Source organism: Podarcis liolepis (genome assembly GCF_965112155.1).
Source record: "Podarcis liolepis genome assembly, chromosome: 6".
NCBI classification, from domain to species: Eukaryota; Metazoa; Chordata; class Lepidosauria; order Squamata; family Lacertidae; genus Podarcis; species Podarcis liolepis.
This window is the reverse complement of record NC_139559.1, coordinates 73527046-73539268: the sequence shown is the minus strand read 5'-3', so window position 1 is coordinate 73539268 and position 12223 is coordinate 73527046. Positions and strand designations below refer to the sequence as shown.

Sequence of the window (12223 nt, the reverse complement as noted above, 5' to 3'; positions counted from 1 at the left end):
GAATGGCAACTTAAATGGACAGAATATGCACAACTCGCAGACTTAACATGTAGAATAAGAGAACAAGAAGAGCGTACATGTAAACTACAGTGTAAACAACTTTTGATGGATGCAGTAACGGAATACTGAGTAGTATAGTTTATGTAAAATATGCAGGGATTTATGATATGTAAAATGAACCATGGAAAGAGAAGAAGGGAAGTCACTGATATCTTAAGGATGTAAAATGAGTATTTTAAATTGCAAAACAGAAAATTTAATAATATATATATGTGTGTGTGTGTGTGTGTGTGTGTGTGTGTGTGTGTGTGTGTAAAGGTACCCCTGCCCGTACGTGCCAGTTGTGTCCAACTCTAGGGTTGTGCGCCCATCTCACTTAAGAGGCCAGGGGCCAGCGCTGTCCGGAGACACTTCCGGGTCATGTGGCCAGCGTGACTAAGCTGCATCTGGCGAGGCAGCACCAGCACAGCACACGGAAACGCCGTTTACTTTCCCGCTAGAAAGCGGTACCTATTTATCTACTTGCACTTAAGGGTGCTTTCGAACTGCTAGGTGGGCAGGAGCTGGGACCGAAGATGGGAGCTCACCCCGCCGCGGGGATTCGAACCGCCCTAGGCACTGAGGTTTTACCCACAGCGCCACCCGCGTCCCAGAAAAAAATATATATATAAAGACGCAAATACCTCTGAATCAAACTCTGGATAAGCACGTCCAGTTAAAGAAGCTGTCTTGATGTCAACGTGGTGACTGTCACTAATGCAGAGATAGGCATCGTCACCACCACCCTGCAAATAACGTCAAAGAGATTATTAAATGGCATTTCCAGGGCGGGCAGCTCCCCATGTCTGCACAGACCCTGGATACACAGCCAAGACAAATGGAGGTTCATGAAAGCCTATCCAGCACTGGCTCACCATTTAAGGACACATTCACTGAAGTTCCTATTTTAACAACCCCAGGACTAGAGTCAATTCAGCTTTAACTTGCACAAGTAGTAAGGGGCTGCAAACTCTGGTAGCGACATGATGCAAGCCCCTAGGTCCTAGGAGTTTGGGAGCACATGCAAAAATGAGCTCTCAGGATCTGTGCTACCACCAATACAAGAATAGCACGACGGAAAACTTTATTTGCCACTCTTGTAAAACGCCCTTCATTCGAGCAAAACCCTGGGTGCTATACAAAACAAAATCAATTTGATAAAGTATGTTATCAATGAAATGTGCTCTGTACATCTCATACTTATTCAGTACTGGTGCAAGCAGTCATGCAGTTGGAAATGTATATATGCCCTGGATATTCATGGAAGGAAACTTGTAGCTAATTGCAGCTCCCTCGCTCAAGTATATTCTGGCTTTTTATGGTTCATTCTTATTTCCAGAAGACTATGCAAATTCCCCAGATTGGCAGTAGGATCCAAATGGAAAATAATGTTTACGAACCATCCACTGGTCATGAGACAGTGCAAATGCAATATAGCCATCGCTAGGACCACTCATTTCCACCACAATCAAATCGACATGGTCTCGTTTGAAAGACAGAAAGAAGCAGTCGCGGGCTCCAGGATCACAGTCGGAAGGGTTTCTCACACAGAATTTGTTGCTGCCACAGTCCGATGCACTGAACTAAGGGAGACAAGAAGCCAAATTACATTACCTAGTAGATCACTACTTGAGAAATGGCTGACGTTCTGGAAAATGCACTCGCACTGTTGCAGGATTTTAACGGGAAACTGTTTCCCACAACCTCAGATTTCTACCCAGCAATTACAGTTAGTTTCTCTGGCCATTATTAAGCTGCAAGCCTCAAATCGACATCGTTCAAACTTTGTAATTTTGGGTGCACACTACAATCCCACTCTTGTCTTAGTCAGGCAGCTCTGTTAATTGCTCGAAACTTTGCATTAGCAGGAGTATAATTAAAGGCTTTCTGAATCATACCAAACTGCTCCAGATAATTACACAAGCTCTGTAAAGATTAAAAAGGAGGTCCCTATGGATTTTAATGAGGAGAAAGAATGAAATACTGTCTGTTCATTTTGCAGGAGGCCAAGTGCAAAAAAAACCAAACTAAAGCAAATAATCATTTAAAGAGGTTACCCTAAAGTTCAGTATTGGAGGCAACAAGATTCATCTAAGTTTTTGAAATGGCGGGAATGATGGTTAATACAGTACTTGACAAGAGACAAGAAGACTGAAAGGAAATGTAATCTATAGCTGCTACCCAAAAAAGCGAACAAGATTCAATAGAAACCAGATGACTGATGCAATCGATTCATGAAGAGGATTAAAAGTGTGGTTTCATGGTTTGAAAATCTGTGTAAAGGCTGGCATCTATTTCTGCACTTGCGTTTGAGCCAAGGATTAGGCATCGAACAGGGGAAAACGCTGAGCCTTAGGCATAAGACTTCAGATCACCTTGAGCCCCATTTGTCATGAAGATTCTTAACGCAAGAAATCTTATCAGCCAATACATAATTCGTATGACCAAGATGTGATAAGGCCTAGTCATATTACACACTCCTTCCAGTGACACATGTCCACCACCAGGAGTGGGAGGACATGCAGTTTGAACAAAATTATAGCCCTAGAAGCACATCTAGTGAGGAGTTATGGTGCATTCTGGCACCATGCACCAAGATGCAGATAGATATCTGGAGATATAAAAGTCATCTGGCTATGGTGGTTTGGAGCCAATCCATGCATTCCTTTTTTTTTTTTAATAAGATATTTATTAAGATTTTCAAAAAAAATTACAGAATAAAAAGAAAAAAGAAAAATACAAAATAAAAATAGTTAAAAAAAACTCAATCTTTCTATCACATATTTTTCATTTGCTTATTTCCCGGACCTCCTCACGCCTTCCTTTTATGTATTCCAGTTCCAATTGTTAATTCAGCAAATCCTTCCCCTCTTCATTCATCTTAATCTTAAATTTTTAAATATTACAATCCATGCATTCCTTAGCACACACCAGTCAGTCAGCTGAGAAGGCTGATGCAAAGTGTAGTTGGGGCTATCCTTCAGCATGGGTCCAAGGGGCACTTATAGGGCTGCCATACGTCTGGGATTTCCTGGACATTATTGAGATTTCAAAGGCAGAAGTGACGTTCGGGGGGGATTTCCAGAAAGTGGCGGCTTTTCCTGGATCTTCGGCAAGTAAACCGAGAAATCGTGGGGGGTTTGCGTTTTCGACAACTTTGGGGTCTTCCTAAAAAATGCTTTTGGGGTATCCTGGTTTTTACTTTTGGAAATATAGCAACCCTAGGCACTTAGTGAGAGGGGAGTGTGTGACTGGATGCCCCAACTCTTTTTCAGGCTGCAATCTTCCCTGATGAAGTCACATTTCACTAAAATCCGAACAGCTCTGTCCACGAACTCAGCGCTACTTACTGGTTGGGTTTGATGAGAAACAGGCAGAGAAGTTCCAACAGTCACCGCAGTCACCACAGGTGTTGCCAAGGTTGGTATATTGGGCTGGGAGATTGTAGGACCTGGAATTTTTACCCAAAATACTCTAAATTTTTCAACAACAGTGACTCTGCAAACAAGACAAAAGCGAGATTTGAACCAAAATTGTGTACTGTTCTCTTCCGCATAGAACAAGTCCTTTCTGAAATCCAAAACAGATGTTTTGGGCCAGCTTTCTTTAACCTGATGCCCTCAAGATGTTGTTGGGGGTCCATTTCCATCTGTCCCAGCCACCATGACCAATGGTCAGGCATGACAGCAGTTGTCTGCAGTGCCCCAAGTTAGGGAAGACTGCTACATATTTATTCAGGTGTTAGGTTACCAGGAAATAATCTCTGACCTTATACCATTGCAAGAGAGTAATGGTTGCCACCAGTCATGGTGGTGTGGGCCTGTCACCCAGAGTTTCAAATTGGTGGAGAAGATAGCAGATGTTTAGTTGGACAATGGAGAAGGATGTGCACACCGAAGACTTGGTTGGTACATTTCCCTGCAAATATTAGCAAGCTCTGTGTGTCAAACAGCCTCCACCATCCAAATGCTTTGGACTACAGCTCCCATCAGCCCCAACCTTTGTGGTCCTGCTGGCTGGGCTTGATGGGAACTGTAGCTCAAAGCATCTAGACAGCACCAAGTTGGTGAAGGCTGCTGCAGAAAATCAAAACAAGGTCACAAGCTTGTCATGCAGAGGTTTCAACTAGCCTTGCCACACAGACAAGGAATCCCATCACCAATGGGCTTCATCCTCTGCAAAAGCAAATAAAAACATTGAATAAGTGGAGGTGAGCCATCTCTTAACATCTGAAACATGACAGCTTTCAGGAAAGAGAAGTCTAAAATAAATATTTTGAAAGCCACAGGAATATAGATGCAACAGTGGTTTTGGTGATACAACAGTAATGTTATTTTTTAAAGTCATATTTATATTGATTTCCTTTTAGAGAATATTAGAAGCAGGCTTTTAAAAGAGGGAAGCCCTGTACTCAGAACAGAAATATGTTCAAGACTTATAGGAACATAGGAAGTTGCTATTAAAAAGGTCAAGGTAAAGGACCCCCAGCCAAAGGGAACTATGGGGTGTGGGGCTCATCTTGCTTTCAGGCCAAGGGAGCCAGCGTTTGTCCACAGACAGCTTTCTGGGTCATGTGGCCAGCATGACTAAACCGCTTCTGGTGCACTGAGACACCGGGACGGAAACCAGAGCGCACGGAAACGCCGTTTACCTTCCCGCCACAGTGGTATCTATTTATCTACTTGCACTGGCATGCTTTCGAACTGCTAGGTTGGCAGGAGCTGGGATAGAGCAACAGGAGCTCACCCTGTCATGAGGATTTGAACTGCCAACCTTCTGATCAGCAAGCCCAAGAGGCTCAGTGGTTTAGACCACAGCGCCACCCGTTGCTATATACAGAGTCAGGTCATTGTTGTCTATGTTAGCTGACAGCAGCTCTCTTAAGATTTCAGACAGGTTTCTCTCTTAGCCCTACCTGGGGATTTTTTATATTATAGAGCACCTTGTGCTCTCCAGATGAAGGGTGCTACAAAAATTAGAAGAGGAAGAGGAGGTGGTAGAGGAGGAGGAGGAGGAGGAAGAAGAAGAAGAAGAAGAAGAATTGAACTGAGGACCTGCTACATACAAAGGAGATGATCTCCCACTGAGTCACATCTTCTTCATAGCAGTATTGCCGTTTTTGTATACAGTGGTACCTCGGGTTAAGTACTTAATTCTTTCCGGAGGTCCGTTCTTAACCTGAAACTGTTCTTAACCTGAAGCTCCACTTTAGCTAATGGGGCCTCCTGCTGCCACCATGCCACCGGAGCACAATTTCTGTTCTTATCCTGAAGCAAAGTTCTTAACCCAAGGTAATATTTCTGGGTTAGCAGAGTCTGTAACCTGAAGCGTATGTAACCTGAGGTACCACTGTATAAGTTTTGAAAGGAGGCTAACCTAAGAGCACTCGGTCAGAAGATTCCATCTATAGCTGAATTTGTCTTTATTATTCATACTTACAGAAATTGTATTCTCTTTGGTGCATCTCTAGGAGCAATCCAATAAGCATCTAGATGGCTTTTCTTGGATTTACTTGTATGGCTGACAGCTGAATTCTGTAACAAACAAATGCCCCATTTAAGCATTACCAGTGAGATAATGCAAACTACTCCGTTCATGAATCATCTAAATGATTAAAGCAGTCTACCACAAGTTGCATTTTAATATTTGGCTTGTATCGTAGGCTTATGAACATCGCATACTAAAGAGGTCATGAAGCTCAGTATGGATTAGAAGAAAAATATTTCTCTGCCAACACTAACTGCTACCAATGGCAGGAGAAAAATCTAGGTGTGATCATCTGGGGATCTTTATAATCCAAGCAAGATTTGAACCAAAGTTTCCCCACATCTAGCCATGACATCAGAGTAGAGTCACATGAATTTTAATTCATAGTACATTCACATAAGCTCAGTTCAGGCTTGGGGTTGATCTGCACACGTGTCTTACGAAATGATGAAAATAATGATTATTATAATGATTACTTAGTGGTCAAGGCATATGCCAGTTACCCCAGGAAGCTCCATGTTAGAAAAAGTTTGAAAACAATTTTGGAAGCAGTTTCTGGAACACCTTCTGAAAAAGGAAACCTAGAAATTTGTTGTTTGGGTTTTTTAATACATTTGTAACAAGATGGGCTGCTGTGCTATATGTATTACAAAGGGGAAGTGACTTTGCTCTGAGGTCCACTAAGGTAATCTAGTTACATATGCTATGGGAAAGACAAACTAAAAGCTAAGTTTAAAAATTGCCGTCTAGCAGCAACCATTAATGCGCTTTCACATGGTTAGCCCAGCAGGGGGAGTCCTAACATTAAATTGTTGCCAGTAAAGGAGAACATTCATCCCAAGCCAAACTTCTGCCAGTTTCATTTATAAATCTTAAAAGAAAAAGAAAAGGGTATTTTCATACTCATACAATTTATTTCTCCTATGCCATGCCATGCCAAGCAGATGCAGGCGGGGAAAAGTAGCAACAGCATATTCTGCTGCTGGGAGGACCTAATCCACTTGGAACTAATAGAGAAACCTGCTTGCCAAAGCCATCTGGAAGATGCAGGGACTCTTACCTTAACACGCCCACAGGTGAGGACCTGAGATCTTTTCCTGTCAGCTAGGGCAAAGGAGCCAATGGCAGGCCCCTCCAGGTTCTCAGCACTGCGGGCTTGTAGAAAAAATCCTTCAAACACAGGTCCGGACAAACTAACTGAAACCAGGAGAATGAGGGAAGAGATGGCTATTAACAAGCTCTAGTTATGTCGCCAGCACCTACCTGCCTCTAACTATGTTTCCAGGAAAGGGAGGAGCTTGACGTACCTTTCTCCCTACCTGCTGTTAAGAATTGTGAGCTGCTGGTCTAAGATTCCTTGTAAACGTTTCAGTACCTCATGTTCTTGTAACCTCCAGACTAGACTACTGCAATGCACTCTGCATGGGGCTTCCCTTGAAGGTGCAACTGATGCAGAAGCCAGGTTTGTTGGCGGGGCACAGCTTACCTAGTACCTTCCGAGCCCAAATCAAGCTGTGCAAATTAGCATTTAAAGCCCTAAATGACTTGGCCTCCAAATACACGAAAGTGTGCCTCCTTTTCTATAGAACCAGCACAGGCATCAGCTGAGGGAGCCGTGTTGGTAGTTCTGCTGCTGCAAGTGGTTTTCTTGGGGCCACTACTGACACCTTCTGGTAAGAAATATAATAATTATGAAAAACAACAGACAGGCCACTGGATGCCTCCTGAGGCCCACATCACCACCAGTCCTCTGTCCTTGCCTCTGTTCCTCCTGAGTGGCTCTGTCTCCTCATGTCTACTCTGTCTCCTCTGCCCACTATAAACAAGGCCAAGTGCAAGAGGAAGGAGCAGCTGTAGCCTCTAAAAAAAGTAAAAAGGTAAGGGGCCCCTGGATGGTTAAGTCCACTCAAAGGCGACTATGGGGCTGAAGCGCTCATCTCGCTTTCAGGCCGATTGAGCCGGTGTTTGTCCACAGACAGCTTTCCGGGTCATGTGGCCAGCATGGCTAAACCGCCTCTGGCACGATGGAAGCCAGAGCACATGGAAACACCATTTAGCTTCCCGTGACAGCATTACCTATTTATCTGCTTGCACTGGTGTGCTTTCAAACTGCTAGATTGGCAGGAGCTGGGACAGAGCAATGGGAGCTCACTCCGTTGTGGGGATTCGAACCGCCGACCTTCCGATTGGTCAGTGGTTTAGACCACAGCACCACCCACGTCCTGCTGCAGCCTCTATACACCTTGCTCTCTCTGCCTAACAGTGGTGTGGATTAGGCCCTGACCAGGGCCGGATTTAGGTTTGATGAGGTCCTAAGCTACTGAAGGTAATGGGGCCCTTTATATGTCCAGCTGTCCTTTGTCAGCAACAATTTGTTGCTGTTTTGTGTTGAATATATGCTATATGGTAATTTATGGACCTAACAGATATCTAACCAGTGATATTTTAGGGAGCAGACTAGCAGGCGGGGCCCATTACTTACATCATAGGAGCCTACACAACACAAAACACTGTTGCTGTATGTAGGATTTATTTTGTTTTTTTATCTTATATTTTGGAAATGTACATCCAGTTTTTTTTCTTTACATTTTTTTGGGGGGGGGGCCAAGCTATATAGTCATACCTCAGGTTACAGACGCTTCAGGCTGCGTTTTTTCAGGTTACTGACCGCTGAAACCCGGAAGACCAGAACGGGTTACTTCCAGGTTTCGGCGATTGTGCATGCGCAGAAGCGCTAAATCGCGCTTTGCGCATGCGCAGAAGCACCAAATTGCAACCCAAGCATGCGCAGATGTGCAGACGTGGGTTGCGAACACTGCGGGTTACGAACGTGCATCCCACACGGATCAAGTTCGCAACCCAAGCATCCACTGTAGCTTGTTTAGCTTATACAGTGGTACCTCGGGTTAAGAACTTAATTCGTTCTAGAGGTCCGTTCTTAACCTGAAACTGTTCTTAAGCTGAGGTACCACTTTAGCTAATGGGGCCTCCCTCTGCCACAGCGCCCCCTCCACGCGATTTCTGTTCTCATCCTGAAGCAAAGTTCTTAACCTGAGGTACTATTTCTGGGTTAGCGGAGTCTGTAACCTGAAGTGTCTGTAACCCAAGGTACCACTGTACGTAAATCCGGCACTGGCCCTGACGAAGAAGGAAATCAAATGGGCAAGAATGACACTGGCAAGGGGATGGGACTGGGGGCCCTTCACTGAAGGGCCCCACCAAACCTGGAGCACCGCACCAAGTATCTGAAGAAGGTGGTGGCAGCAATCACAGAAGCAGTGAGCGTTATGTCCTTCTTGCTGCAGACGGCAGCGAGACAAGAAGATCACAGTACCTTTCACGCGGTCCCCTGGCTTGAACTCCATCACATTTACTTCAACGGTGTGCTTCGGGAAGCGCTGAGGCAAAGAGTGTCCATGTAGGGGCATCATAGTCTTGCACGCCTCTGTTACTTTGCCATTTGGGAAGCCGGTTGATGGGCCAGAAAGGCAGGCGAGGACCCAGAGCATCAAAGCTACTCCAGGAGACTCCATCTACAGAAAAGGAACAAAGTTTTAGTCCCCCAGAAACATTTCCAAAAGCAGCAGATTTATTTTTTAAAAGCCATGACTGGGAGAAACAGGCCATTGCTTTGCATCCCTCCCCTCTTTAAAGGAAGGAGCTTCGCGCAGCTACATTACCAGATCTTTTTCTAGAGACTATTTCTGCATCTTTGTGTATCTTCACAACAGCTCTGCGAGGTAGGTTGGGCTGAGGATGGCGAGCTTCATGGGAGAGATGGGATTTGAACCCAGGTCTCCAGAGTTACTCTAGACACTACACTACACTGACTCTTCAATTCCTTTGCCCACCATCCTCCCACACTTTCAAGATTTAGAGACCTAAAGTGGCTGTTTTCTTTAGTTGCCTGTAATAATTTTGAAAAGGTACAGGCGCTGCACAATAACCAATCAATTCTACATGTTTTGACTTGCATTATCTCCTCTGCCTATTAGCTATACTCCAAAGGAAGATCTGTTCTCATTTCCATTTTAATTTAATTTTGAAAGACAATCCATTATTCATCCAAATATCCAGAAACTAAACCAGTGCATCGGAACCCAAATTTCATGTGAATCTATTCCAGTGAGTAATGCCACAGTTACTGAAATTTATATTTCAGAGCATGGATAATTTTTAAACCAACTATTGTTTACTATGGGGGGGGGGGAGTTGGAAGCAGGTTTGTTGTACAAGAGCACCAAATCCTGAATATGTACAACTTGAAAATGCTGGTATGTGATGGAATTCCATCCACAAAATAGAGACAATTCGGATGCGACCATTAAGCACGATTTTTTTCTCCACTCCCAATACTGATAATTATGTAATGCAGCACATAGACTGAACAGACTAAAAGTGTCACCTATAAAGCCTTATCTCCAAGCCCTTTCAGAGGTAATGCAATGGCATGGAATGTTCACACACATTTCAACTGCTGAGCAAGAGTATCAGCGATGAAATCCCTACAGAGCAGCTTCTATACACAGTGAGGGACATGAACTTTTGGACAGAAAAAGGCTTACACATAACGGAGGAATGGGAAATGGGTTTTTTAAACTGTTCTTATTTTATCTGTGAGCTGCCCTGAGTCCCTGTCGGGGGGAAAGGCAGGGTATAAATAAATATATATATAACAATTGTTATAATATTTTGGCAAGAAAGGATACTAAACAGGTAAACAGGTTTAGAACAGGAGAGCCGGGTGAGGAAAATATCTGAGGAAGCTAAGAACAAGGAGCTAAGATGCCCTGGGCTGTGGGCTGAGAAACAGAGGGGCTTCCAAACTGCTGTTGTGCACTCGCAATTCTATTACTGCACCAGTAATTAGTGCAGTACTTTGCATACTCTGAATTCTAGAGTTAAGCAAAAAGGTTATTCCACTTAGAACAGTAAATATGGCAGTCTCTTTGCCTTCATTCAAGATTCAATTGGCTGGTCTGCAACCCTAAGCTCAAGGACTGTGGAGAACAATTTCAGAACAATTTAGATAGAAGTACCAACTCATACCTGAGGAAACAAAGACATCATAGATCAGGATACTTAGTCCAATGGAGTCGAGACATAAACGTAATATGGAGAGGAGTCAATGCTTCTTAGCTTTGAAGATTAGACTCCTGACCTAGCAATTGCTCCTCCCAAGACATAAGGCATTCATGATAACAGCAAACAACTGTCTGACAAGCAAACCGTATCCAACTTGCCTTCAGAGACCCAAAATGAAAGCCAATCTCACAGTGTCTTGCAGCATCAGTGATACACCAGGAATTGAAGCTTTGGAAGCATCCAGTCTTTTAATATTAGCAATTGTTTCGCACTCCATGTTGAGCAATTCATCTCTTACGCTAGCAGGGAAAAGGTGACATGGTCTGTGTGACTACCATTCGGCCATTTAGCTGAAATTGTCACAAATTAATGAAACATAAATGGGCTGAATTTGATGTGCAGGCTTCATAAGCTGCACTTGACCTTGGTTATCATTGGCCATTGTGCAGCTAAGGCTGGACCTCAAAGCCAAGGACATGAGCCTTGAGCCCCGGGGGGGGGGGTGCTAATGACCCCAGACAGCAGCTGATGGTGGGAGATCAGTGAAAAGCCTAGGTATATGCACCTGGGCCAGAATGGTCACATGACCCACCATGATAGTCCCTCTTCCCTCGTATTTTTAAATACAACTTTATAGTCAGGAAGCAGCCAGTTAGGCCTCAGCTGCACTGTACATTTGAAGCATTATTTAAACAGCCTTGGCTTCCCCCCAAAGAATCCTGAGAGCTGTAGTTTGTTAAGGGTGCTGAGAGTTGTTAGGAGACTCCCCCTATTCACAGAACTGTAATTCACAGAGGCATTTAACAATCAATCCCTCTTCACAGGAACTCTGTAACTTCGTGGGTAGCAGTACCCTTAACAGTCCCAGGATCCTTTGAGGGAAGCCATGACTGTTTAAAGCAGCATGATACTGCTTTAAATGTATGGGGCAGATGCATTAGGAATTCTTGTTTTATTATTCTTATGCTTTAAAAAAATCTCTTCTACAAAAGAATGGTTGTTGTTGTTGTTTAGTCGTGTCCGACTCTTCGTGACCCCATGGACCAGAGCACGCCAGGCACTCCTGTCTTCCACTGCCTCCTGCAGTTTGGTCAAACTCATGCTGGAGCCTCAAGCTTCAGGATCTGTCCTTCCAGTGAGCACTCAGGGCTGATTTCCTTAAGAATGGAGAGGTTTGATCTTCTTGCAGTCCATGGGACTCTCAAGAGTCTCCTCCAGCACCATAATTCAAAAGCATCAATTCTTCAGCGATCAGCCTTCTTTATGGTCCAGCTCTCACTTCCATACATCACTACTAGAAAAACCATAGCTTTAACTATACGGACCTTTGTTGGCAAGGTGACGTCTCTGCTCTTTAAGATGCAGTACGTATTCCCAAATAAATATATTTCAGATCAGAACAGCAGAAGCAAACTCATTCTCTGCCCCCCACCTCCCAAAGTAGTGATATGATTCACACAAGTTTAAAATGCAAAACTGTTATCAGATTTATAAGAAATGTCTGGGAGGAGGAGGAGGAGGAGGAGGAGGAGGAGGAGGAGGAGAAGAAGAAGAAGAAGAAGAAGAAGAAGAAGAAGAAGAAGAAGAAGAAGAAGAAGGGAGACCATCTGAT

At 43.9% G+C, this 12223-nt stretch overlaps 1 protein-coding gene across 3 annotated transcripts in view; it reads right to left on the bottom strand.

The window, feature by feature from the left end:
• Positions 1 to 12223, bottom strand: part of LOC310710275 (ferric-chelate reductase 1-like) — a 32387-nt gene that overhangs the window by 13474 nt on the left and 6690 nt on the right. The window contains exons 1-7 of one of the 3 annotated variants that reach the window (XM_083511101.1): positions 10576 to 10648; positions 8861 to 9059; positions 6587 to 6723; positions 5479 to 5573; positions 3390 to 3537; positions 1440 to 1622; positions 684 to 785 (exon numbers count right to left, since the gene is read on the bottom strand). In XM_083511101.1, coding sequence (XP_083367227.1) covers positions 684 to 785; positions 1440 to 1622; positions 3390 to 3537; positions 5479 to 5573; positions 6587 to 6723; positions 8861 to 9059; positions 10576 to 10596 — 885 coding nt within the window. In that variant the 5' untranslated portion in view covers positions 10597 to 10648. Of the gene's footprint in view, positions 1 to 683; positions 786 to 1439; positions 1623 to 3389; positions 3538 to 5478; positions 5574 to 6586; positions 6724 to 8860; positions 9060 to 9486; positions 9646 to 10575; positions 10649 to 12223 lie in introns of those variants that run through there. The other 2 variants (XM_083511103.1, XM_083511102.1) reach the window with 2 other exon arrangements.